Genomic DNA, 27,794 nt, shown 5'->3' with positions numbered 1-27,794 from the left:
AAATCATGAAAAATTAATTTTATCATTAGTTTGAGTCAATGTATCACTAGTAGGTAACACGCTATCACCTTAAATCATAAACATCCTAACTCCGCGCGAGCAAATTTTACAGAAGAAAAAAAAAAATAACTTCTACTTAGGATACCCCCTAATGTTTTTTTGTTACTAGACTAAAAAAGTGGTTCAACGGCGTTATGAAAAAAGATCCCGACGAATTGAGAACCTCCTCCTTTTTTTGAAGTCGGTTAAAAAATAAGCTATTTTACTTACTTTTACTGACTTACGATCTTTGGCCAATCTCTATGTGAATACTATTGGAGATACGTGTTTTTCCTGGAAATACGAGTTTTTCGGACTTCAATTATGCAAAATACTTTTCTCTATGATGGACTTACGCTGTTCAAATATAAATAAACCATACCTTTTCCTATTACTTAAAATTTTGAGTATTATTGATGTACTTAATAAAATGATTATATAATCAGCAATCATCTTTATAAGCAGTAGAGATCATAAATCAGTACTAGGCAAGCTGAGTCCATGGTCCCGCCGTCGCCGTTGAAACCCTAGTGGTAAGCACGCTGTTTCCCAGGGACTAGGAAATGACGAGCAAGGAGTGACAAATCGAGAGTTGGAACGGAGCTCAAAAATAGTTCGTAGCCCCGATGGCATACCTGACCGTGTGTGGGTGCTGGCGCTCAGAGCTGGTTTGTCTGTCTGTTGAACCGTAGCCTGAGTGCCAGTGAAAACTCCACTGACTGGAAAGAGGCCACGTTAAAGCTCCTGAAGAGACAGTACTGCAGATTCTTCTTCTGTATACCGACCCATCTGCCTGCAGTAAGAGGCTGACAAGCTCTTTAAACTAGTGACACCCCTGGCTGAACAGTCTTGACCTTTCGAATTGTCAGTTTGGCTTACGAAATGATACAATACGTATAAGTATAAATTCTTCTGCGTTAGTTCACTGTCGGATGCAGATGGACACCGCTGGGATAGTTGCGCTTGCCTTGGGGTACTTTAGGGGCACTCTTGAATACCATCAATTGCCTTCCTACCTCCAGCAAATAGTCAGAGATCCAACAAGTATATTAAGTTTGAGAGAGAGTTTATTTTCGCAGAAGGAGGTCAGTTGCGTAATTCCACAAGGGTCGGTCTTAGACACCTCTGCAATTAAACTTGGCATACAACACTGTCCTGCAAATCAAGGACGCAAACGGTATCAGCACAATGCATTCTGGTGATGACTCAGAGAAGGTGGCTGAGCTTCCTCCGAGGATAACATCCCAAAGACGAAAGTTTCCGTATTCGGAATGGTCCACCGCCTAGGCCTAAAAACAGCGCCCCTCCTGACACCATACAAACTCCTAATGAGCAGGGAGCCACCATCAGATCGGTCATTCGCGGAGCATTTCAAGACGTTCCCCGGAATCAAAAAGTAGCTGGTGCTCTGCACGCCATGCAGTGCACGGGCTACTTACAAATCTGGGGGCCCTCGCAAAGGAGTCCATCGCCTCTATACGAGTGCCGTGCAATCTATTTCCCTCCATGGAGCACCTTTCTTGTCAAGTCGAAGAGAATGACTGTGATGGGATCTGTTGGAGGAGCAGCAAAATTTTACTTTAAATTGACCAATAACAATGTATTTATGTAGTAATAACCATAATTTATTTATGTAGTACTTAATAAAAACAAAGTTAAAAACCTAGTTTTATTAGAAAAATGTACGTTTAGTCTCGCCTACATTGCTCGTTGTATGGGAGTAGGAGTTACGAGGTTTTTTTATTTAAAAATCATGACTTGGAGTTAGGAGAAAAAAAGAACTTAATATGCTCTGAGTTCAGTTTTTTATCGATTTACGAGTAATACGAAAAGATGCGCCTTGAAAAAACGCTTCTATTGATACCAAAAAGTCTTTTTCGACAAAAAGTGAAATTACGAGGTTTACGATTTAAGGTGCTTTTATTAATGTGTTAGTAGGTAACACGTTTTAAATTTCAATTCCCACTTGGCAGGAAAATTTTAGTTTATTTTATCTTCTAGGGGGGGGCAGCTGCCCCCCCTGTCCCTACCTGGGTACGCCCTTGAATGTATTGTATATCTGCTACCTACTGATCATTGCAGTTCTAAATCAATTTACCGTACGTAAACAAATACATAATGTAGGCAGCATAGTGTGCGCAAATGTAAATAAACCTCAACCGGCAGACCCGACGTTCCGTTATCCCAAGTTTAGACCATCAATAACCTCAATGGCGGGGTTAAACTGCTGGCAGTACACCATCTCGCAACAACCTGATATCATTATCATCAGCCCGTAAACTCCCATTGCTGGACATGGACATCTCTCAAGGAGCGCCACAATCCCCTTTCCTTGGCCTTCCTCATCCCGCCACTCCCTTCTCTGATCGTCGGTCCAGCGGCCTGTTGGGCGTCCCACTCTACGTTTCGTGGTCTCCGCTCAGGAAGTCATCTACCCCAACAGACGTAAATTCACAATGGGTCTTGCCAGATAGATAGACAGAGAAAAACGTGATTCTCATATTTTCACCCGCTGCACCTTGCTGGGCCATGCGCCGCATCGCAAGTCAGTCCGGTGACTCCGGTGTATTTTAAAAAACAATACAATAACAAACATATAGCTATCTCTACGGCCTATAGTGAGCATTTGTTCATTGTAAATGTATTGAGCGTACCCGTCAAAATATAGCGCGATGCAATAAGCGATCCGTCTTTGTTTTCTCTCGAGCTACGGAACCCTACTTATCTGAAGCTACACCACTGCGTCCGCCCAGCAACAGGAGCAAGGCCATCAGTCCTAAGCACATAAAGCCGTGTTTAATACAACACTTCATTAATCCACATAATCTCTGTTTGGTCCCGAACCTCCCCCTCCGGTGGCGGTAATGCCCATGTTCGGGCACTTACTATATGAAAGACTAGGTGGTGCCCGCGAGCTTCTCTTTGGCGTAAAAAGTTATACCGCGGGAATTCAGGTATAAACAGTTTACTATAGGGATGTTAATACCTACAGGATGTCAGTTTTCTATGATGTAGAAAGCTGACTTAGTATGCTCATGTATAAGTACTTAAGTACTAGAATTCATGAAAATTGCTGTAGTTTTCCTGTGAAAAAGTAAAACATGCATCCTTAATTATATTATTATTATTTATTTATGCGTCGACGTTGGCAAGCCTCTTGTAAAATTTCAGTTCGTTCTGTGAATTCGAGGACTTGTGTATAATATGAAAGTACATTGTTTTTGCAAAACATACAACTCTAAACAAGATTTGAAAAACTGTGTTGTTAGGGCGCCTTCAAATTAGTCGCTAAGTGTCGCGCGACTGCAGCGCTGCTGCAGCGCTGCAGCCGCGCTGCTGTCTAAATTCCATATAAATTATTAACGCGCGACTGCAGCGCTGCTGCCGCGCTGCAGTCGCGCATCTTTTAAATTACAAAATTTATATGGATTTTGACAGCAGCGCGGCTGCAGCGCTGCAGCAGCGCTGCAGTCGCGCGACACTTAAGCGACTAATTTGAAGGCGCCCTTATAGTTTCCAGCGCGAGGCAGCCAGCGGTCTACACAAAGCCTTTGATCATTATAAGAGCTTAGCTTCACCCCGTTCGCTCAGGAGAGATATAAAAGGATGCCAGATACGGACATAATACTGAAAGCAAGGGCCCGAAGCCTTGGTTTTAATGTTATTAATTCTGCGTTTTGAAGATTATTTTTCGCCGAGTTTGAAATTAAATAAAGGAGGAAGGAACTTTTTTTAAAATTCTGCAATCACTTTAGGTAGGTACTTGCAGTTATTAAATGTTTTAGGAAATATTGGTCTACAAGCATAGTTTCTAGAATCCGAACGGAACATCCGAAATATTAACAAGTCCTATGCCATTAGGAGTAGAACAGTTTTATTTGGCAATGCAACGATCTCAACGACTATCCAGTAGGTAGGTACAGTCAACAGAAACTTCAGTTCGTATTTCTCCCGCTAACTGTACTTACTGCCCTTTTCGTTGAGTTGGCATTTTCAACTTTATTTATTTTTCAGCGCCATTGTTAGCCGGTGTTTGCAGCGAAAGCATTTCACGTCTCGTCTTCACCTGCGACGAGTCAGAAAATAGACTAAAGGTGCAAATAGGTAGCGGACGGCGTGAGGTTGCAGTTGCAGGAGACAACGTGTCGTTACGTAAATTTTGTATGGATTTGACAGATGTTAGACAGATACCTGAGCGATTGATTGCTATTTGCTTGTGGCGGTGGTTATAAGGTAGGTGGTTTGTATAGCTCTTTCTATGTACGGCTGGCAAATAAAATGACTCCCATAGCAATATATAGACGCTTATAAAAGTGACATTACGACATGTTGTCGTCCCTACAACTTGATGTCGTATGCTACCAATTTTCAACTTTAAACATTTCTGAAGTTATTTCATGTTAGTTAACTGAATATTTGAGCGGATATTAAATCAGGAATAGCTGATATAATCGGAAGTGAAGAGGCAGGTATACATTATTTATAATACCTGAGTAAGTATATCGGAATTAAGGTGTTTTACTGTCGGACGGGCAGTATCTAGGTAGGTACTTTGTCTTTTGCGAATTTGTAAAGTTCTCAGTAGATCATATACAGGGTGTTGCAAAATTGGTATAATAAGCCGAAACCTACATGTGCAGCATGGTATATCTAAGCCCGAATCTGAAATCAGAATTTGGAAATTCGCGAAAATAAAAATTATTTTCCCATAGTAAAAAGTCACGTGACCAACAAAGTTTCTAGTGTAGATTCATTAGAGAGCTATGTTAAAGCATTTTTATGTAAGAATTAGAGACCTAGTTATAACAATTTGGGTTCGGTACCTACACGTGTACACGGTGAAAACTTTAATAAAGTACTTATCAAAAAATCCACAGGTGGTTAGTTAATTGCTCAGTAAAAAATAATATATTATTGAAAAGCAATAAGTACCTACTACATAGGCATAGGTCTCATCAGTTGCCCTATTTCTTTCGGTGTTGGCACTTGTTTCTATTGCAGCGTTGTCGGGCTACCTACATTCTACATTTAAATTATAATAAAAAGTAATTTCGCGAGGCAGCCAGCAATCACATTTGGCGTTTCTTCCGAGCGCGGCGGTGTCCACGCTGCTCGCTGGAAGTGGGACAGACGTCGGACGGGACAAGACCGGATGTGCTCAGACACACAATACGTGGTGGGGTGACGCTGATTGACTGCCAGTTAGTGCACGTATTTTTTTTCTATTACTCAGTGGGATTTTTTTGTAAGTACATCATTTACAACAACTTAACAGCTAGTTTATCTGAAGGCAATATAAGTACTTACAACAAGTGTTAGTATAAAGTATTTCAATCTAGGTAATTATAATGTAAAAATACTTCATAATTTGACCTTTTAAGAACAAAGTTTAACGTTTTCATTTAATGGTGATTAACAGCTTATTCATGGATAAAGTCGGCATGGTGATAAGTCCGATTGATATTTACAGGTGTCCAATTAACTGTGCCCTAGAGGCATAAAGGACGCACGAAGAAACAAAAACAAATAATTATGAGATCACTTCAACGATCATGTTTCGTATACTTATATTTTCGATATTATGCCCAAGTTTATCAACACTGTCCAAAAATAGCGAGCTCGGAAAGTTTGACAACAGCAGAAATGTTTACCTACTCTCCGAGTCTCCGCATAAATATACCGAAAATGTAAACATCGAGGCCACCCTACTCGCTCCCTTCGGGCCCTACTTCCATCTAGCTATTCAGGTCAAACGCTCCTGTACCTATCACGAGCTATTATTGTAAGTGGTTTAGCAAATCTTGTATGAAATAAAAAAGATACAGAAATGTGCGGAGTGGGAGAGGTCCCGGGCACATGGCCCCCGCCCCCGCCCCTCGCTCCCCCCGCGCCTGACAGCTGTCTGCGGCGGCCGCGGCACGCCCAGGACAACCCCTGGTATTCCACTACAGGGATGAAGGACTGCAGCCCCGGTACTAACCAGTCTGCCGACGCACTTGCTCGTGGAGATCCGCCGCAGCAGTCTCTTCCGCTCCGTCTCATTGTCACTGTCCGTGCTGTCCTCACATAAAGCTGGTTTTCTCTCGTCGAACGGCCCATTCCGATCCCCCAATGACATCACTTCACGAACACTCGCGCACTACACTCGCCGCTATCACTAAATACCACTACATCATACAGGAATTGCTAAAAATTACTACTTTTTATTAGTCGCTACCGTAGTGACATTTCAATAGACCGCCATGACAGTCTTGAGTCTTGAAGCGACTGAAAACAAAACATCGTTTCAGGGACGCCCGTGCGAAGACACCTGGCGGCGGGTCAATGAACTTTGTTCAGAGCGGGGGCATGCGTGGGCCGCTGAAGCTTTCAGTGGCTTTCTAAGTGGTACATTTATGTGTGAGATAGATGGCGTTACTAACGTATTCAATGTAGCTCGACTAAATTTATTATTTATTTTATGCTTTTCAGTATCCCTAAACTTTTGCAATGAATAAACATAATTGTTAATATTATTTGCAAATCTTGAAATGGTTACCATACTTAGAATAATAATCATATGGCGTATTGAAATCACCCTTCAAATTTCTATATATTTTTCTTCTAGAATTTTATTTAAATTTGAAAATCAATTGACAGGTCTGAAGTAATTTTCCGGGCTCTTCACTTTTCAGAAAGCTAGCGAACAATGCGCATCGTCTGAATCGTGAAATATTTTTTTTATATTTTTTATACTTAGCTAATAAGTTAATATCAAGAATCAGCAATCTGATTCTTTTTGGATGATTGTTTTGGGATAAATTCACAAGTATTTTCTAAAGTTTTAATCGATAAATTTACAAGATGAGGGAAATTATCCACTTGCAAGTTGGGTCCTGCGGGAACATGATCGGATCCAAGGTAAGACCACCTAAGCTTTATTATACGCAGCTTTCATGATTTTGCCCCTACATTTAGAAATATCCTTGCTAGTTGCTATCCTATAGAATATTGTATAAATCGTAATTGTTTGTTGGCAGTTCTGGGAGGTGATATCGGACGAGCACGGCATCGACCCGTGCGGCTGCTACCACGGCGACTCGGACCTGCAGCTGGAGCGCATCAACGTGTACTTCAACGAGGCGTCGGGCGGCAAGTACGTGCCGCGCGCCGTGCTCATCGACCTGAAGCCCACCACGCTGGACGCCGTGCGCTCCGGCCCCTTCGGCTGCATCTACCGCCCCGACAACTACGTGTACGGGGCCAACTGCGCCGCCAACAACTGGGCGCGCGGCCACTACACCGAGGGCGTCGAGATCATCGAGTCCTGCCTCGACGTGATCCGCCGCGAGGCCGAGGGCTGCGACTGCCTCCAGGGTTTCCAGCTCACGCACTCGCTCGGCGGCGGCACCGGCTCCGGGCTCGGCTCGCTGCTGCTCAACCGCGTGCGCGAGGAGTACCCGGACCGCATCATCTCCTCCTTCTCCGTGTTCCCCTCCCCCCGCGTGTCCGACTGCGTCGTGGAGCCCTACAACTGCGTGCTGTCCGTGAACCAGCTGGTGGAGTGCACGGACCACACGTTCTGTCTGGACAACGAGGCGCTGTACGACATCTGCTTCCGCACGCTGAAGCTGACGACGCCGACGCACGGCGACCTGAACCACCTGATTTCTGCCACCATGTCGGGCGTGACGACGTGCCTGCGCTTCCCGGGGCAGCTGAACGCGGACCTGCGCAAGCTGGCCGTCAACATGGTGCCGTTCCCGCGCCTGCACTTCTACGTGCCTGGGTTCGCGCCGCTGACGTCACGAGGCAGCCAGCAGTACCGCGCGCTGACTGTGCCCGAGCTGACGCTGCAAATGTTTGATGCGAAGAACATGATGGTGGCGTGCGACCCGCGGCACGGCCGCTACCTGACCGTGGCCACGATCTTCCGCGGCCGCATGAGCATGAAGGAAGTGGACGAGCAGCTGCTGAATGTGCAGAACAAGAACAGCACGTACTTCGTGGAGTGGATCCCCAACAACGTGAAGGTGGCGGTGTGCGACATCCCGCCGCGGGGGCTCAAGCTGTCTTCAACCTTCATGGGCAACACGACAGCCATCCAAGTCATCTTCAAGCGAGTAGCGGAGCAGTTCACTGCTATGTTCAGGCGGAAAGCGTTCCTCCACTGGTACACTGGTGAAGGCATGGACGAGCTGGAGTTCACGGAGGCGGAGTCCAACATGCACGACCTGGTGGCGGAGTACCAGCAGTACCAGGACGCCGCGGCGGACGACGAGGGCGAGTTCGAGGAGGAGGGCGAGGAGTTGGAGTAGCAATTACTTCTCTTTGGTAGTTTAGTTGTGATTGTCCATGTGTTTGTCCTGAATAAAACTATTTCTACCATATGTTTATCTTTTATTGAAGGCATGTTCTGGTTAGGAATATGAAAAGCTACCCGCAACGACGAAAGCCTGCATTTTCCAGACTTAGACCCAGTTCACATGACAAGCGCTCAACGCACGTTTTGATAACGCGCGTTTACAACTACATACATTTTATTCCACGCGAGGCGCGTTAGCATGTGTACAGCCTGAATAAAATGTATGTGGTTGTAAACGCGCGTCATCAAAACGCGCGTTAAGCGCTTGTCATCTGAACGTGGCCTTCCTCCCACAAGCGGTCAACCGCGGATAGTGTTATTATCTCAATGAACCGCGGGGCTGGACAAAGGCGTGTGGTTATCCGCTTGTTTTTTTTAAAACTAAAATAATTATACGAACTTGTGGGTACCGACTACCTACAATATTCTTCTAGGTATCAACCGCGGGGCAGGGCAAAAAAACCCGTGCGGTTATTTGCTTATTCCTAAGGCCACCCGCGCACTAGGCAGCCTGGCTGCGCAGCCAGAGTTGCGGCAGCCAGTAAAACATATGATGTTGTATAGGAGCCCGCGCACTAGGTAGCCACGAATTCCCATATATTTTACTGGCTGCCGCAGCCAGTGTTGCGGCAGCCAGTAAAACATATGATGTTGTATAGGAGCCCGCGCACTAGGCAGCCACGAATTCCCATATATTTTACTGGCTGCCGCAACCTGGCTGCGCAGCCTGCTGGCTGCCTAGTGCGCGGGGGGGCCTAAATAACCTCGGAATAATTAGGTACTGCCTGTTCCGGACGCCCGCTGATGTTTTCAGATTTCCTCCCATTCCTATGTGATTCCTATTCCACACTATTATAAATACCAAGTACATGAGTGCAGTTACATGGTAACTATTAGAAGGTAACTGGTGTTTTAAATACATATAAATTTTATACCTTGAGTTATCCAGACGATTGATTTGATTTAATTGATTATGACGACCGAATGGCGTAGTGGTTAGTGACCTGACTACTGAGCCGATGGTCCCGGGTTCGATTCCCGGCTGGGCAGATATTTGTTTAAACACGGGTCTTGGATGTGCCCGTAAAATGGCAATAGGCCCGCCCCCTATTACATTGGGACTAACATAACACTCTGGCGAAAAGTGGGTGCAACAATGCACCTCTGCCTACCCCGCAAGGGAGTACACACGGCAACGTCAAATGGTTGGCAGGGCACACTAACGTAGTCTATGTGTGCACACTAACGTGGTCTATGTGTGCATAAAAGCGGTTTACACACCAGTAACAAACCGCACACACACACAACAGCACAAACGAGTTTGCGCGTAGGCAAACGCCCGAATACCAGCAGCTGTGACATAAACATATCAACCGGTCGTGTAATTTAAATAGTTAGTTATAAAATTGACGTGAAGCAAAATTTTACTCCTGTGTCTATACACTTCGTAGCTCATTTGTAGAATGTTAGACTTATGAAACATAGGTCGTGAGTTCGAGTCCACTGTTGGGTATTTTTATTTTACTTAATTCTTTTATTTTACTTACTGTCTGATGTTTATTATGATTTAAAACTGAAAATTTTCCTTAAAAATATAAACTAGAACTATGTTTTATAACGAAAAACAACAAAAACGTAACATACTTAAAGTTTAAAAATGTTTTAAAAAAAAATGGTAATTTTAACGCTTAGTAACTTGTTTCATTTACTTTCTGTGTTGCTTTTATTCGTATATACTACAATACTATTATTAACCATCTTGAAAGATAAATTAAATCTATTAAAAAAACCAAAAAAGGAATATTTAAGGTTCAACAGGATTTGAACCACCGTCTCGGTATTAGTCAGTCTTGTATCATACCAACTGAGCCATTCAATCTGTTACAATGCCCGGCAAAATTTTGCTTCATATCATAAAAACAATGAATCATTGACACTGGCACAACTACATGTTTACAATATCCGTGTGTTGGTGCCGACAACTAAATAATTACGTTGACGTCGACGTAGCCGACACACACACACATACACTACGTTAGTGTGCCCTGCCAACCATTTGACGTTGCCGTGTGAAAATCTGGATGTACAATATTATACAGGGTGTTGCAAAATTGGTATACTAAGCCGAAACCTACATGTGCAGCATGGTATATCTAAGCCCGAAACTGAAATCAGAATTTGGAAATTCGCGAAAAAAAAAATTAATTTTCCATAGTAAAAAGTCACGTGACCAACAAAGTTTCTATGAAAAATGAAATATTTTTTTCGCGAATTTTCAAATTCTGATTTCAGTTTCGGGCTTAGATATACCATGCTGCACATGTAGGTTTCGGCTTAGTATACCCTTTTTGCAACACCCTGTATAAGTATTATGAACAAAATGTACCTACAATGGATATTTATCATTTGTAGCAATATTGAATCACAAAAACCACACTGGCTGAAAACTGACCGATCGGGGAAAAGATCGAAATGGTTGACATACCACCAATATCTACAAATCAACTACCGTAAAAAAACCTACCCCCATTTATTAATTTTAAAAAAAGTAGGTAGGTACTACGACTACACTACAACTAGTTAGTTATAATACTACGACGCGTATTGCTGCTTAAAACTGTTAGTAGGTGAGTTCGCAAGTAACAAATTTCAATCTGCTTTTTTCTATTAAAAATCTGCTAGTAAACGTCCAGTAAACGTAAACGTAAACGAGCCTTTATCCGCTACAATCTCAGAATAATAACGTGAAAAAGAAGTACATCAACAGCGCCGCGGCCTACTACCCCAAAAAATATACAAGCGGACTAGCTGCGCTGCTAAGCAGAGTGCTGTTTTTGTGAGCATTAGTAGCTGGGCAGTAGTCCTGTCCAATATTCTGCCTTAAAATGATCATTATTTAGATCCTACTTCCATCCAAAAAGGTTGTATTTAAGCTTAACCACAAGACCACTACAAATTTTGACGTGAATTCAAAAAACGAACTTTTGGCACGGTTAACGTCAAAAAGTAAACAAACAGTTCATTTCAATTCAAATCCCCGATGCTGCACGTATAATTTTATCACCAGTACCATTTTTATAAATAATTTATATGTAAATTAACCGGTATCCATTTAAATTAACCTAGTTTAAGTGCAAAATTTTTGTGAAATCAGCAAATATGAGGGAAATCGTCCACATCCAGGCCGGCCAGTGCGGAAACCAGATCGGAGCTAAGGTAATAAATCTCAAAAGTCTCCTAGGTCCTAGAGGTTTCATGCGGGTAATTTCCTGTCTTCAGTCTTCAGTAGTCTTCACTCATCACACCTCTGACCCACCTGAAAGACAGTAGCCGGTGGTCCTAATAAATCATATTTGTTGGCAGTTCTGGGAGGTGATCTCGGACGAGCACGGCATCGACCCCACGGGAGCCTACCACGGCGACTCGGAGCTGCAGCTGGAGCGCATCAACGTGTACTACAATGAGGCCTCCGGCGGCAAGTACGTGCCGCGCGCCGTGTTGGTGGACCTGGAGCCCGGCACCATGGACTCCGTGCGCTCCGGCCCCTTCGGACAGATCTTCCGCCCGGACAACTTCGTGTTCGGACAGTCCGGCGCCGGCAACAACTGGGCTAAAGGACACTACACGGAGGGCGCCGAGCTGGTCGACTCTGTCCTGGATGTTGTTAGGAAAGAGGCGGAGAGCTGCGACTGTCTCCAGGGCTTCCAGCTCACCCACTCGCTCGGCGGCGGCACCGGCTCCGGCATGGGCACGCTGCTCATCTCCAAGATCAGGGAGGACTACCCTGACCGGATCATGAACACCTTCTCAGTCGTCCCCAGCCCCAAAGTATCCGACACAGTCGTCGAGCCGTACAACGCTACGCTGTCGGTCCACCAACTAGTCGAGAACACTGATGAGACGTACTGCATCGACAATGAGGCCCTGTATGACATCTGCTTCCGAACGCTGAAGCTGACCACGCCCACCTACGGTGACCTGAACCATCTGGTGTCGGCGACGATGTCAGGAGTGACCACTTGCCTGCGGTTCCCGGGACAGTTGAACGCCGATTTGCGGAAGCTGGCGGTAAACATGGTGCCTTTCCCACGTCTACACTTCTTCATGCCAGGGTTTGCTCCACTGACGTCACGCGGCAGTCAGCAGTACCGAGCGCTGAGCGTGCCGGAGCTGACGCAGCAGATGTTCGACGCCAAGAACATGATGGCGGCTTGCGACCCGCGCCACGGCCGCTACCTCACCGTGGCCGCTGTGTTCCGCGGACGCATGTCTATGAAGGAGGTCGACGAGCAAATGTTGAACATCCAGAACAAGAACAGCAGCTACTTCGTCGAATGGATCCCGAACAACGTCAAAACGGCCGTGTGCGACATACCGCCTCGAGGACTGAAGATGTCTGCCACCTTTATCGGGAACACGACAGCAATCCAAGAGCTCTTCAAGCGGATTTCTGAGCAGTTCACTGCTATGTTCAGGAGGAAAGCGTTCCTCCACTGGTACACTGGTGAGGGTATGGATGAGATGGAGTTCACGGAGGCGGAGAGCAACATGAACGACCTGGTCTCCGAGTACCAGCAGTACCAGGACGCCACGGCTGAAGACGAGGGGGAATTCGACGAGGATATTGAAGACGAGTGATCTATGTTACATGTCCATTGTATTTGTTTCGTGTTTAGTCATTTCTTTCTTGGTCCGTCCTATTATTTTAATAAATGTTTAACATTGCGAATTAACTTTTTCATGCTTTAATTAAATACCTTTGATTATTTGTAAATGGTCGAAGTTAAATACACAAGGAAAATGTAGGTTTTATAAATCATACAAGTAGGTACCTAGGCAGTATGGGTATGGGATAACACACGTTGAACTTATAAAACCATATTTTTGTTTCTGGGTTTAAAATACATTTATAAACTTCTGAGAATAATAACAAACTTGAATGTATTGCAACAATATGACGCCACCTATCTTTACAAACGCTTTTTAAACTGTCAAAATAGTACTCTGTGCTATCAACTGTCATATTTGACATGCGATGCGGATGCGAAGAAACGTCAACTTTCCGATTTCCAAAATTAGCAAGTTTGCATCTTAGCTTCGATTTTCTCTAAAATAAGTGTTTTTTTAATAATAAAAACTAAAGTTTTACATGTGATAAAGTTCCAGATGTGTTAAGTAATCGGCTACATCACCAATGCCTCTAACAGCACGACAAAGGACCGCCAAAAATGGTTCCAAAAGGGCGCCGAGTTTCAACAAAGGAAAACGGCCACGAAAAGGGAGTGAAGGGTAATAAATAGTAACAAATTAATAACACTAATGGCCTCTATCTTATATTCTATACCAAAAATTACAATCTATTTCGCTTTTCTTTCATAATGTATTTTTAGGTTAACTTTAAATTAGCTGTGCGATTTTCTTTGATTAGCATAATTTTCATGATTATACTACAGTTTGGCGTTTATCCAGAAGCACTTGTGAGCTATCGAAGGTAACAACAACTGTCCGGCGAGACTTACGCACGAATACCGTGTCACTAACATCATGTTTTATTTGTGAAATGTTATTTACATCCATATTTCTTGCCTCCTACACATTGTACCGACCGCCAGCTCGCCCGAAACCCCAGTTAGTAGGATTATAGTCATACTATGGTAGTTTTAAGACTACCCTTCTTGGCAGGTTTATAACCATACCTTAATAGTCCAAATTACACTAATGTGTGCCCAATCATTGTTATCATTGAATGCAGTAAATAATATATGTGTTCAAAAATCTATTTTTTTCAATCCTTGTGTCTCCACTGTAGGTACTTATATTAACTGATTTTAATTACTTATTTCAGGGATTATTTAGTATCAAATGCTTCAACTGACTTGAAGTCGCTAGCATATCCTGGAGGCGCGGTGGCATTGCTGGTTCTAGTGACCAGCAGGCTGGCTGCAGCATACTTTGGACATGTGGCAGATTGTGATGAAACCTACAATTATTGGGAGCCATTACATTACTTAGGTAATAATTATATAGAAGATGTTATCTGAATACCATATTTTTCATGAAATTTTAATATATTTAAACATTATTTACTATCATTAACATGATACATTACTAATACTTTTAGTAAAAATGTGTTCACGAAATTGCTATTAAAATTTTACTATGACTAGGTACGGTGGCCTGCGCCTAAAAGTATACAGGCGGAGTTTTTAAAATAGCGATCTCAAGCTCACATGCTGCTCAAGCATATCCACATAAACACCACTGCTACACACATCACACACAACACGTCCCCGGATTTATAACAAATGTAGCTGGTCCTTTCATCATCAGGGAACGCTATTTTAAAAACTCCGCCTGTATACTTTTAGGCGCAGGCCACCGTACATAGCAAATATTGTTATTGTCTTGTGTTACAATGTTGCAACTGTAAAGACAAATAACATGAGATATAAAAATCCATTTCTTATATTATAAGAGGACAATACAGTCATACTAGCATTTTGTTTCCAGTGTATGGTAGTGGGCTTCAAACATGGGAGTACAGTCCGCAGTACGCTATCCGCTCCTATGCCCCACTGTGGCTGTTCGCAGTCCCGGCCAATTTCCTCAAGTCCTTCTGCACCCCAGTTGTGATATTCTATGTGATACGGGCCCTGCTCGCTGTGCTCACTGCGTTGGCTGAATTCATGTTTTACAAGTAAGAAGGTTTAAGATTACTTTGTGAGTTTCTATTGGTTTTTAGTTTAGTGCTATTTTGCAGTTTGCTATGTATTTATCCATGTCAAACTATGTAAATCTTGCCCTGGCTATATTGGACACTTAGCAAAGGCGATTTACGTAAATTAGATAAGCTCTATGTCTATTTTCTGTGATATGTTTAATGGCTTGTATTGTGCTACAACAAATTTAAACCTATTTTAAAATGTCAACAAGCTCTATGAATTCGGGCATATGAGTTTCCAAGAATTCTTATCCTCATCATCTTACCTCTCCCACCAGGGCAGTATGCCACGAGTTCGGCACGAACGTGGGCCGTCTCTGGCTGGCGCTAGCAGCCCCGGCTGCCGGCATGGCGGCGAGCAGCGCGGCGCTGCTTCCGTCGGCTTGGAGCGGCGCGCTGGCGGCGGCGGCGCTCGCGTGCTGGTGGAGGCGGCGGTACGCGCCGGCGGTTGTGTTTACTGCTGTTAATGTGCTGCTTAGTAAGTATGTAGTACCTAAGCCCTCTATACATATAGCTAAGAAAACAGAGCAGTTGGAGCGCGAGAATACCACAATAGACGAATAGCGGTCGCGCGGCATAGCGCGCACCAATGGCGTCACGCGGGTTTTACACATTCCTCCTGCGTGCCAATGGTGTCGCTCCCTCTTTCTTCATCTCCATCCCGCACCTTCGATGTGTCTTCTTATTGGTCAACTAGCTACAGTACACACGTTGGCGTGGAGCGGCGCGCTGGCGGCGGCAGCGCTGGCCTGCTGGTGGCGGCGGCGGTACGCGCCTGCGGTGGTGTTTACTGCGGTCAATGTGCTGCTTAGTAAGTATTATAGGTATACCAGCGCCATCTAGCTATTAGTAACATACATTACAAAATGTTGAGAGAAATATATGGAGTGCGTTTCTGCCGCAATAGTCGAATAGCGGCCGAGCGGCATGTCACGTCAATGACGACGTTCGCTCATGAAGCTTTCCGCCCACCTTAACTCCTTTCTTGGACCTAAAATTGCATTAATGATCGACAGATCGTTGTAACATAATATTCTGTGACTCTTTGTAGGTATAAGCAAAACAACCAACTTATGTTTTTTAATAATTACTAACAAATTCCCATTTGTCCACAGGCTGGCCGTTCACCATTCTCCTCGGCGCGCCAATAGCAATAGACATGCTGATCCTCAAGCGGAAATACACGGAGTTCATCAAATGGAGTCTGATCTCTCTCGTAGTGATCCTAGTTCCAACAATAGCCGTAGATTCATGGCACTATGGCCGGCTAGTTGTGGCGCCGTGGAATATTGTCGCGTATAACATATTCACGGAACACGGGCCTGACTTGTACGGCGTTGAACCGTGGACGTATTACTTTGTTAATGGCTTCTTGAACTTCAATTTTGTTTGGGTGAGTAGTGTATTTACACATATTTAATCATCATCATCATCATCAGCCTATTATCGCCCACTATTTGGTATAGGCCTCCTTATTAAATTAATTTAATTGTATAAAATTGTAACTTTGAAATTGTACAATGTTTATAGTATAGATAGATGTCCACGGTAGTTTTTGAAAGTAATTATTTGGGAAACAGTTAAAATTATTAATGCGACGCCCCACAGAACCCCCCATAATCGCATTACGCAAAAATCTAACCTATCAGCTTCTCACTAAGCCCCACATTCCCCCTACAGATATTGGCGTTGCTCTGCCCACTGCTGCTGACATTGAGCCAGCACGTGACGTCATCGTCCCGCCCGCCGCTCAGCCTCCCGTATTGGCTGAGTCTCATGCCGCTCGGCGCCTGGTTGGTTGTGTTTATGCTGCAGCCGCATAAGGAAGAGAGGTTGGTGTACATTTATGTATTTATTTTGATACTGGTGTCAGATTTTCCTTAGAATGGTTTCCGTGGGGATTCGAGCATAAAAAAAGCGTATATAGCACTCACATATAACGTGAATTTCTATTGGTTACCAAATTTTCTACACGATAGAAGGATTTCTGGCATATTGACAAAAACATAGACTCGTTCCACTCCAATGAAATTACCAGGGTGTCCACTATCTGGAAAGTCAGGAAAAGTCAGGGAAGCTCTAGGTGGTCATGGAAAGTCAGTGAAATTGATGGGCCATCTGGAAAGTCAGGGAAAAATGACCCTTTTCTAGCATAATTTTGGTACTTTTCTTTACTAGTAATACTTCTTTTTTACGTGAAATAAGTAAGTGATAACATAAAATCTCGTTTAGATTTGGAATATTTTTGACTGATCCTTACTAATTAAGTTTTTTAAATAAACTTTCCCTTATTCATAAAAACGTTACTGGACGCTTTAGCTATTGAACTGTTTTGTCCCTCTCTGTCAAACAACAAATTGTTCTCTGTCAGAGAGTGACAGAACAGTTCAATAGCTAAAGCGTCTAGTAATTTTTTTCTGAATAAGGGGGTAAGTTTATATCGTGATTTAATCAAATATAACAGATAGAAAAAAATAGTAGTAATTCTAAAAGATTAGCTAGACCCCAGACTCAGCTGGTAAAATTATGTCCCGTATATACAGTTTGATGCAAAAGAGGGTGACTCATCTCAACATTCAAAACAAATTTAATCTAAAGACTTTTAGAAGTTCGTGATAAAAAATAACATGATTTTGTTGGTGCAGACGCGCTGCAGCCGCGCTCATTAACTGACTTTGAAAAAAGGAGGAGGTTCCCAATTCGCTAATTATTTTATACCTCAGCGAGACCGCATACACTGCCACCGCGCAGCATCTATTAATGTATAACTTATTTTTTTACTAATTTAGCAGAGCAAAACAAATTTTATTCTATTTTGTACTGCATGTTTAATCAAATTTCATAAAAAAATACTTACACAACTAACAACTTTGTCAGGCAGGAGAGTGCCATACAACAAAAAATTGGTTCTGTTTCAATTTCGGTTTGTATATCTACTTCGATGGTAATCAGTCAAATTTTAGTCAGACTTAAACTAGGCAGTATAGCAACTTGCTGCAAGCTGCAAGGCGGATGCGTTCTTTTAGGTTTTTTTTTAGAAAGGTGTTCAGAATGGCCTCCTAAGGCTTAAGAGGTAACCTTGAGAAAAGGTAATGAGGAAATCATTTGCTATCGTTTGTGCACTCATGCCCCGGGGCTCGGGTGCTATAGAGATAAATGCAGCTCGTGAATGACATAGGTACTTTTCTTGATAAATTTTCGGGAAAAATCGTTATTCACCAAGTAAATATCAACAAATCTTTTTGATTGTGATGTAAATCGCTTCAGCATAATATATTCTAGGGTATCATTAAAAAAAAACATTGTTTTTATTCAACAATGGCGTCATTCGGCACAGTTTTGATCACAAAAATTGCGTTACTTGAGGTGAAAAACTATAAATTATTTATTGTGTCGCCAATATCCTAAAAAATCATGGAGATTGGATAATATTTAGAAGTAGACTAACGTTTTCTCTTTTTGTATGGACGAGCAAGTGCTATAAAGTACTTCCCTCTTAATATACAATTTTTGGGGACCCTGTATAAATTTTTTACGCAGTCAAGTTTGAATAAGTGTCAAACAAATGAACACAAAACATTTTTAATTTGAAATGAAGCTTTCGTGTTCAAATTACGTTTATATTTTGATCTTCGGTCAGGGAAATTTTTTGAAACGGTCAGGGAAAAGTCAGGGAATTTTTTGGAGCATTCTGAGTGGACACCCTGATTACGTACGTGCTTCTGTGTAGATACTCTGATTAACATCATCATCAGCCCTTCATTTTCTACCGCTAGACGTAACCTATAATATAATAATAACAACTTCAAATTTCTTCACAGGTTCCTATACCCAGTCTACAGTCTCATCCCGCTAGCAGCCGCTATATCCCTGGACGCGCTGTGGCGCGCGACACAAGCCGTGCTGCGCGCGCGCCGCCACTCGCCGCCGCCCGCCGCGCCGCTCGCGCGAGTGTTCATACTAGCTGTTGCTATTGCCAGTTAGTATTCCTATAAATGAAAGAAACTAAAACTATTTTTATTCAAATGTTATTCGGGAGAGGTGTACAGTCATCTGCATAAGTAGCTATACACTTTTGTTCCTTATCAATCTGAAACCGCCTATCCATTCATTGAAATATTGACAATTCGTCAGTTTGACAAGAAGTGTATAACGACTTATGCAGCTGAGTTCTAGATCAATGATGTTAACGCGCCAGTACATTTGCCAGAATAAGTATGAATGTAATGAGTGCATGAATGAAAATGAAATTATCACATTACATACTCACTAATGGCTTTAGAGAAGTACGTATGTTCCTTGGTATTCTTGGTAATAACCCAAAAGTTTCCTCTTGCTGAACATAATAGATAACGAAACTTTGACACTCCAAAAATAACATCCCAATAAAGTGTAATGAATGCCAGAATGAATTTGGTACGACTGTTATCTCCCAACAGTATAAAAAGCTTTTCAGTGACTCGCATTTCACTATCTTTTCACTTTAGTAGCCAGCCAACTCTATTGCTGTTTTGCAATAGGATTTAAAACCGCTATTCACATGTTTTCTATTGTATGACGATGGTTCACTCCGTTAGAGTAGAACACCTAAATTAATTGGTAAAATAGTAACTCGTTTCCCAACCAGCCTATACTATACAACGCATATAAACCACACCAATATCTCTCCACAACAGGCATATCCCGCTCAATCTCTCTCTACAACAACTACCACGGCCCCATGTCGCTGCTCCGCTCACTGCCACCGACAGAGAGCGCCACGGTCTGCCTCGGCAAGGACTGGTACCGCTCTCCCTCCAGTTTCCACCTGCCTGAGGAGTGTGAAGTGAGGTTTGTCAAGAGCGAGTTCAGTGGGCAGATGCCCGCGCCGTACGATGTCGGGAGCAATGGTGAGTTTTGTTTACGTGATAATTTTATTATTACTTATTGCATTCGTCTTTTGTTTTATTAGGATCAGTCGTAGTGTCGTTGTTATAATTAGAAGCTTCGGGTATAATATGAAAATATCGGATGGATTCACAAGGCCTATTAATACACTCGCACTTATGTTATGGCCGCCATTTTCATATTAGGTACAAATATACATATTTTACATAATAGGATGTACAGTAAAGATATTTCTTTCTACTCGTGTGTTTATTCATTAGCGGTATTCACGAACTTTAAAAATAACTGTTACAAAAATTCCATAATATTTCGTCCACAGCGACCCGCATCGTCCACCCCTACTTCAACGATCTCAACAAAGAAGACACTCGAACCTACATCCCTCCAGAGAAATGCCACTACCTCGTCGACTCAGACATCGGCGACCCGACTCCCTTGCAACCCGACTACCACAGCGACACGCAACGCTGGGAGGTAGTCAACAGTGTTCCAATACTGGATGCGGCCAAATCTGACCCGCTATTAAGAGCTTTCTACGTACCATTTCTGTCCTCGAGAACGAATGTCTACGCGAATCTGTATCTGCTAAGGAATAAGCTATTGAATGCGTAGTGGTTTAAGATTGAATTCGGTGTGGTTGATAATAAGGTAAGGCTCAGAGTGGGTTGAATAAAATGCGATGATTTACCAGTTGAGTTGAAACGCTAGATAGATTTAAACTTACGGTTTTGACCGCAAAATAACACTTTTGAGGTAATAAAATTTACACTTACCCTTTGCAGCCTACTCTGAGTGAAATAGTTTTAAGTAAATTAATAATTTCAAAATGCAATAAATGTTCAATAACGTAATATATTATGATGACAAGTAGACTTGTCCATCAGAAACACATTTTTTAGATTTTATCCGATTTTAAAGTACTTATATTTTAGCCGCACATGAACTTTATAAGGGGGCCATCCCATCTCTGATAACGACTGAATTCTATCCAGTTGTTATTGGATTACTTTAAATTTTATACAACTTATTTCACATAGGACAATAATGTCGTTATAACACGCGCAAACAAAAAAACAATATGAAAAGGCTGTTCCATAATTGGGAGTAGGAAGGCCTACACACGGCTTCCGACAGAGCGAGATGTGCGATAGCATTAGTATGTCCACCATTTTCATATTGATTCTTTATCTGTGCGCCTTAACCCTGAGTCATCAATATGACATGAATGAACGGAAAATTCAACGCAATGTGGCTTCCTTTACTTTAATTTGTACAAGATGACTTTTTATCCTCTCACTTGTCACTTGCATGCGTACTATAAGTGAGAAAAAAAATCATAAGGGACAAGTTCAGAGGGTTTTTTTCACCGTTCAAACAGTGAAAACACTAGAGAAAATAATACTACGTTTTAGTGAAAACTAAAAGTAATTTTGTATGTAGTGCTGTGGAAGTGCCGAGTGATACCGCTAGGTGGCGATGGCGTTTAGTTTTAACTTGAACGGTGTGATTACTCTGTTTTACGTATAAATAAGAATACAATAACTGCCATAGAACCGAATTTATATTATACATTTGGTAAGAAATATTTATACATTTTTTAAAATCCATATTCTGCAGTCAATAAGCCTTGTTTCCTTTGAGAGTCTGATTATTAACATCGATAGGTACTTAATGCCATGTTTTACATAAACTTTAAAAGTGGTCAGATCTCTATTTTAAAGTAAGTATAATTTTACACTGCCGTGGCAGTGATAGCTATTATTATAACGAAAAATTATAAGTATTTAATTTATATTAATGTTGTTATTTAATTTGTATTTGGATTGATTTATTTTTATACTTTTCTGTTACGTGAAACGTATCAATGTTGTTTGTCTATGGATCAAAGTTTTCTAGCACTTATGTTAGGAACTAAACTCAGCCTAACATAAGCTTCATGCCTCCCAAAAACAAGGGTGACTTTCCAGAGATATGCTATGCTATGTTGCTATGGATGCGATTACAGATTGATATCCCCAATCATATTCGTTGGTCCACATAGCATAGCACTGATGATAACGGATTTCTTTCACATCTCCGCAACATAGCTGCATAGCATATATTTGGTGAAATTAAAGCTCAGCTTAACCAGTCTTTGATTTCTTGTGTGAGAGTTTACAATTTGTATTTGAGCTGTTTTAATATTTCCCTCGAGTTTTCTTTAGTTTAATAAAACACGAACGGGGCTAGTCAATGAAGTAATTGTTAAATGATGTTGGCTTAATTAATATAACATTAGAATTTGTGTGCATTTTGTATTTGAGCATTTTTTGAGAGTTTAGTGCAATTAAATTATAATTTCTAAATTAATAAATTATAATGATCTAATGTTGATTGCAATAAATCTTAACACAGTTTGATTATAGTTAAGCTTGTGCAAATGCAATAATTGATTTAATTATGATAGTAAAGTAATAATTTGCATTTTTATATCGAGTTGTGTGGAAAGAGCAATTTGTCAAAGTAGATAATAAATATTGATCGAAGTTTTTTAAATAAAGTCAATTTAATAAAATATTGTATTTTTACCTAGATCCCTTAACTTTTAAAGTTCTTAAAACAATATCTACCTACATTTGAAGAGGTTTATAGGTAAGCTGCCTTCAAACAAAGATTTTTTATCCTTAAAATTAAATCATATTTATTAACAACAGGTACAATTTATCTCATAACAGCTTTTATTCTCTGAATAGACTTATCTTTCCCGAGCAGGTCCATCATCTCAGCCACGCCCGGGCCTTCTTTCAAGCCGCTCAGGGCAGACCTCAACATCTTCATCAACTCTGGAAACTTCACCCCATTATTGCTGGAAAACTCTTTCAAGATTACTTTCAAACTTTTCGCGTCAAAAGCATCCGTTTTCTCCAGCAACTCTATAACTTTGGCGAGCAATTCTTTGTCTCGATCTTCAATTGATTTAGACTCCGGTAAAATCCAAAGGAAACCCAACTTTGGGGAGACTAGATCTTCTATCTTCGTCACTCTTACTGTGGCCCAATTTAGTATGCCCTTAACATTTTCTTCAGCTATATTGAGGTTCTCCCCTGGGTAGATTGTGGTGACTAGCTCCTGTACTCGCTTCACCAGGTCGCTGGTTAGTTGAGGGTCTTGCAGTTGTCTCTTCATCTCTAGGCGGTTGCATTCGTCGAGTAGAGCGGAGTTCAGGCGGGATGGATGTGATTGGATCTTTTCTACCTGGAACTGAATGATTTAAAATCAGAATGAGTCATAATTTCGCAGGCCTTTATTTTGCTATCGACATCGTAATAGTATCAAGGCGTACGCTATAGAGCTACGGAGCTACAAATGATGAGTACGAAAGCTACCATCTATTTCCTTACTTCCGGCCGGAGTGACGAAGATGATGATGGTCTCCACGATGTGTCTGGAGTGATTAAGTAAGTAAGTACATGCACAATAAGTACATAATTACCTCAGCAGCAAGTTCCTCCAGGGTCTTTATCCTGAGCCCTGCGCCGGGCTCGTGGTCAAACCCGCCTCCGGACAGAGTTATGTAGTTCACCAACGACAACGGAAATGTACCTGAAACCAATAAACAAATATTACGATTATAAGACTTACGAGTTAAGGTTTTTTTATACATATAATTTCCTACTTCTGCGAGCGATATTACAGTAAGTAGCTACAGCTGTATTTACGGTGAGTCTGGGCGACCGATATAGGAGACCGCCGTTTCTATGTATAATTTTAGAAGCCTTTACAATGTCAAAAATATCATTCTAGCCAAAACATAGAATACCTATACTCCGACTAACCATTGGCTCTGTAGTCCTCCACCTTGACGTCCCCCTGGCGCTTGCTGAGCTTGCTGCCGTCCGCGTTCACGATCAGCGGCAGGTGGCCGAACCGAGGGGGCTCCCACCCGAAGGCTCTGCCAATTTGTAAAAGCAACTGTGGAATTCAGGGCAAACTAACAATGTCACTATCGCCAGTAGCATACATACATATACATATGCACTCACGACTGTAATCCCCGAAGGGTTGGTCAGAGGTGGCTCACAAGCGAGCCACCCACTTTTCACGGCACATTTGTACTCACGTGATAGGTTGCGAACCATATCGCCGTTTTGGGATAAGTACAATATAATCGCCAGAAGCAGTCATAATATATCCTCCTGCGTGCAGATGTGAAGCTGGGTGTGATGATATAATGAGTCCTATCCATATACTTACTAACTCTATTAGAGTATTTAAGCAAATATATTTTTAAATGGAAATGTATATCTTTCCACACATTCAAAACACTAGGGAGAAATGTTTAATCACCTGTACAGAAGCAAATGCTTGGTGGTGGATATCTGCCACTCCACTCCGCGCAGCACGTGAGTCACTTGCATGAGATGATCATCAACTACGTTGGCAAAATGGTACGTCGGGAAGCCGTCACTCTTCATGATCACTGGGTCTCCTTCGTTCAGTGACACATCATATGCTATGCCTCCGTAGACCAGGTCTTCAAAGGATTGGCAGTCTGAAGTCAGCTAGAATATGCAAATCAAGTTATTAATAAAATGTGAGAACTAATAGAAATGTATCTAATTACATATGTTATACTCAGTCAGCTAGAATATGCAAATCAAGTTATTAATAAAATGTGAGAACTAATACATATGTATCTAATTACATATGTTATACTTATTTTTATTTGTACCTACCTTAAACCTAATACAGCTATGGGCATTGGATTTCATTTTCTCCTGAATCTCTGTTTTAGTTAAGTCCCGGCATCGGTTGTCATATTTTGGTACTCTTTGAGACTTGACTGCGTCTCTCCTCAGGATGTTCAGCCGCCTCTCAGTGCAGAAGCAGCGGTATGCAGAACCATTGTCCAATAGTTTATTTACATGTTCCCTTAAAATATATAACTTTAAGGTAAAAAATATACATGAATTTATCATTCAGTCATCATCCTATCCATTAATTAACATATTTACCTAAATCCAAATAAATAGTATAACTATTTATTTGGATTGGTTACATTGACAAAAATGGAAACTTACTGATAAATGTTCAGTCGCTCACTTTGCACATAAGGACCGAGTTCCCCTCCTATTCCTGGCCCCTCGTCGCAGTGCACACCGCTCCATTCCAGGTCACTAATCAAAGCTTCCACAGCCCCATCGACTTTTCTTGTCTGATCTGTATCTTCTATCCTCAATATAAATGTTCCTCCTTTAGATTTGGCAAAAAGGTAATTGTACAATGCTGTTCTGAGGCCTCCTAAATGTAAGTATCCAGTTGGACTGGGAGCAAATCGAACTCTTGGGGTTATAGTTTTCATACTGCGATAGGTAATATTTAGTTGAGTATTCCGAAGGAGCCGGGATATTTTTATCCGCATCTTGAGGATCAAACGCGGATATGGATATGGTATTATAATTCAATAAACAATAGTTTTATGTTGTATATTTTAGGTTATAATCCCACTTCCACAACAAAACAATCAATGACATTTTGTGTCAGTGCCAAAATCAGCTGTTCTCAAGTACTTTCCACAGAGTACGTTCAAGGTGATCTTCGTAAATGCTTTGTCCGAAATAGTGCAAAGAAGTTATTATGGTGAGCTATTATGGAAAATTATGAACCACAGTTTCTTTGTCCAATGTTTCTCCTTTCTCCATTATATTTTATTTTACAAAATCATTATTAAAATTTTGCTTGATAAAAAAATAAAAATATTTTTTAACCATCGCCACACTCAAAAATTGTCTATGACTGTTATTTCACTTTGGTTCTGATGTTGAAATAACATTGAAAATCGTAGGAAATACTAAATATCCTCGCAAAATGGTAAGAAAACTGTGATATTTATTGGTTTTCTCATATATTACAAACAGGACTTTGCTATAATGCACTGCCAATGTTTGTTGTTTAGTCGTTTGTGTCACTTTTGCGTCCCACTGAGGTTATGACGTTTCTAAATTTTGGTTCCAGAATAAATTAAAATCGTCACAGAGAGACAAAGTGAAGAAGTTTGTCGCGTTCACGAACACCAGCGAGAGCACGGCGATCTTCTGCCTCACGCAGAACGACTGGAAGCTGGACCTGGCCAGCGACAACTACTTCCAGAACCCTGATGCCTACTTCAAAGACCCTATGAAAACTTCACTGGACAGGAAAAAACTAGAACAACTCTTCATAAAGTACAAAGACCAGCAGGAGAATGACAAAATTACAGTTGATGGAGTCATGAAATTTCTAGAAGATCTAAACCTTAGTGCAGAATCTATTTTAGTACTTATTATAGCATGGAAATGCAAAGCAGCTGTACAGTGCGAATTTACAAAAGATGAATTTATTATGGGCCTTTTTGAGCTTGGCGCTGACAGTATAGACAAACTAAAAGCCAAGCTACCAACATTGGAGACAGAAATAAAAGATCCTAACAAATTCAAGGATTTCTATCACTTTACATTTAATTATGCTAAGAATCCGGGGCAGAAAGGCTTAGATTTAGATATGGCAATAGCATACTGGAACATAGTGCTCAGAGGGAGGTTCAAGTTCTTGGATGCTTGGTGCAAGTTCCTCACTGTATGTATTTTGCGACTAACATTTTCTTTTATTTAATGAAGTATAAACAAAGACTTACATTTAATTTTAACCATCTTTTTTCAGGAAAATCACAAAAGATCAATACCAAAAGACACATGGAATCTACTCTTAGATTTTGCTACACAGATAGACGATGGCATGAGCAACTATGATGCTGAGGGTGCATGGCCTGTCCTTATTGATGACTTTGTTGAATGGTGTCAAAAGCAAGGACTCTGCGGAGATGGACTCAAAACATCAGAGCCGGAGTCAGTCTAGCTTCAGGACAACCCTTCCCACATTCCGGGCAACACAACAGAGAAGCAAGAGCATGATAGTGTTGGCCATTATCTAGCAAGGGTTTATATTCATAATGATTCTTCTCTCAAGTTGTGTTGCTTGGCATGGATCTGTGTACAGTTGAATGGTTTGCTGTTGTCATGAATATTCTTTGAGGAGTGTAGGCGACCAAATTGAAGGAAAAGATTGAGCTATCAGGTGTGATAGTGTAAAGTCCAGTGGAAAAATCTTTGATTCTGTGTCAAAGATAGATTCTTAAAATTGTATAAAATAAACTGGTGGGAAATATCAGTGGTGTGTTAAAGTATTATGTATAATATAATCTGTTTGGACATGGAGTTAGAGCCTGAATGTAGTCAAATATATTGGAGTGTTGAAGTTTTTATTGTTCATTCTCATTCAACTGTACAAAGTCAATGAAGTTTACTGTTTTCGTCCGTTAGACAAATTTTGCATAGATTCTTGTTGAACCTAGACTTGTCACCATCTTACCTTGTTGAAGTTACAATTAATAAGGTAGTGAATTATGGCAGATCCCCTACAAATCTGTATTTTAACAATATTTGGAAACCTTCATCTGTAGGCTATTTTCTAATGTTAGAATACTATCGTAAAGCATTAAATTAAGATGTAAATATGTATATACACATTAATGATATTACATTTTTTTTATTTGATTAAAGCTTGGATGTCGAATTTGTGTTCATTTCACTTCTTGTCTATAAATAACATTAAAAGTGGCACATCACTTCCCATCAATACTTGTCTTACCTAAATAAAAGAATATAATATGTTTTTAGTCTACACACCAACCACCTACGTTATAAATAATATATGTATATTAACATGATCAAGATCCATTTCCTTTCATTTGTAGCTGTAGGTATTTCTATTATTTTTATGTAAACT

General features: G+C 41.3%; 6 protein-coding genes across 6 annotated transcripts in view; 4 read left to right on the top strand and 2 right to left on the bottom strand.

Annotated features, from left to right (window-relative positions):
- Window positions 1-6,295, bottom strand: part of LOC105383687 (diacylglycerol kinase eta) — a 149,293-nt gene extending 142,998 nt beyond the window's left edge. Inside the window, exon 1 of the mRNA XM_048626022.1 lies at window positions 6,020-6,295. Within this exon, the coding sequence (XP_048481979.1) occupies window positions 6,020-6,157 (138 nt within the window). The 5' untranslated portion in view covers window positions 6,158-6,295. The remainder of the gene's footprint in view (window positions 1-6,019) is intronic.
- Window positions 6,296-6,704: 409 nt separating this feature from the next.
- On the top strand, window positions 6,705-8,408 carry LOC119691224 (tubulin beta-4B chain). Its single transcript, XM_038108151.2, has 2 exons — window positions 6,705-6,939; window positions 7,059-8,408. The coding sequence occupies exons 1-2, from the start codon at window positions 6,883-6,885 to the stop codon at window positions 8,334-8,336; spliced, it is 1,335 nt and encodes a 444-aa protein (XP_037964079.1). The 5' UTR covers window positions 6,705-6,882; the 3' UTR covers window positions 8,337-8,408.
- Window positions 8,409-11,414: 3,006 nt separating this feature from the next.
- Window positions 11,415-13,112, top strand: LOC119691225 (tubulin beta-4B chain). The gene is made up of 2 exons (XM_038108152.2): window positions 11,415-11,599; window positions 11,747-13,112. Exons 1-2 carry the CDS (start codon window positions 11,543-11,545, stop codon window positions 13,019-13,021), a joined length of 1,332 nt encoding a protein of 443 aa, XP_037964080.1. The 5' UTR covers window positions 11,415-11,542; the 3' UTR covers window positions 13,022-13,112.
- Window positions 13,113-13,417: 305 nt separating this feature from the next.
- LOC105383685 (alpha-1,2-mannosyltransferase ALG9) lies at window positions 13,418-22,532 on the top strand. Its single transcript, XM_048625771.1, has 9 exons — window positions 13,418-13,672; window positions 14,229-14,395; window positions 14,894-15,080; window positions 15,383-15,582; window positions 16,220-16,497; window positions 16,785-16,936; window positions 18,926-19,083; window positions 19,781-19,993; window positions 20,311-22,532. The coding sequence occupies exons 1-9, from the start codon at window positions 13,578-13,580 to the stop codon at window positions 20,601-20,603; spliced, it is 1,743 nt and encodes a 580-aa protein (XP_048481728.1). The 5' UTR covers window positions 13,418-13,577; the 3' UTR covers window positions 20,604-22,532.
- LOC119691202 (probable glutamate--tRNA ligase, mitochondrial) lies at window positions 22,313-25,515 on the bottom strand. Its single transcript, XM_038107981.2, has 6 exons — window positions 25,052-25,515; window positions 24,707-24,902; window positions 24,318-24,532; window positions 23,807-23,922; window positions 23,464-23,573; window positions 22,313-23,231 (listed from the first exon to the last, which is right to left on the bottom strand). Exons 1-6 carry the CDS (start codon window positions 25,390-25,392, stop codon window positions 22,692-22,694), a joined length of 1,518 nt encoding a protein of 505 aa, XP_037963909.2. The 5' UTR covers window positions 25,393-25,515; the 3' UTR covers window positions 22,313-22,691.
- A 209-nt stretch (window positions 25,516-25,724) lies between these two features.
- LOC105383665 (DCN1-like protein 1) lies at window positions 25,725-27,581 on the top strand. The gene is made up of 3 exons (XM_038107983.2): window positions 25,725-25,841; window positions 25,986-26,585; window positions 26,670-27,581. Exons 1-3 carry the CDS (start codon window positions 25,839-25,841, stop codon window positions 26,862-26,864), a joined length of 798 nt encoding a protein of 265 aa, XP_037963911.2. The 5' UTR covers window positions 25,725-25,838; the 3' UTR covers window positions 26,865-27,581.
- Window positions 27,582-27,794: the final 213 nt, after the last annotated feature.

The sequence above is a fragment of the Plutella xylostella genome, chromosome 15, assembly GCF_932276165.1.
Source record: "Plutella xylostella chromosome 15, ilPluXylo3.1, whole genome shotgun sequence".
Lineage (NCBI taxonomy): Eukaryota > Metazoa > Arthropoda > Insecta > Lepidoptera > Plutellidae > Plutella > Plutella xylostella.
The sequence above is the reverse complement of the archived record's forward strand: the minus strand, read 5'-3'. Positions and strand labels throughout refer to the sequence as shown.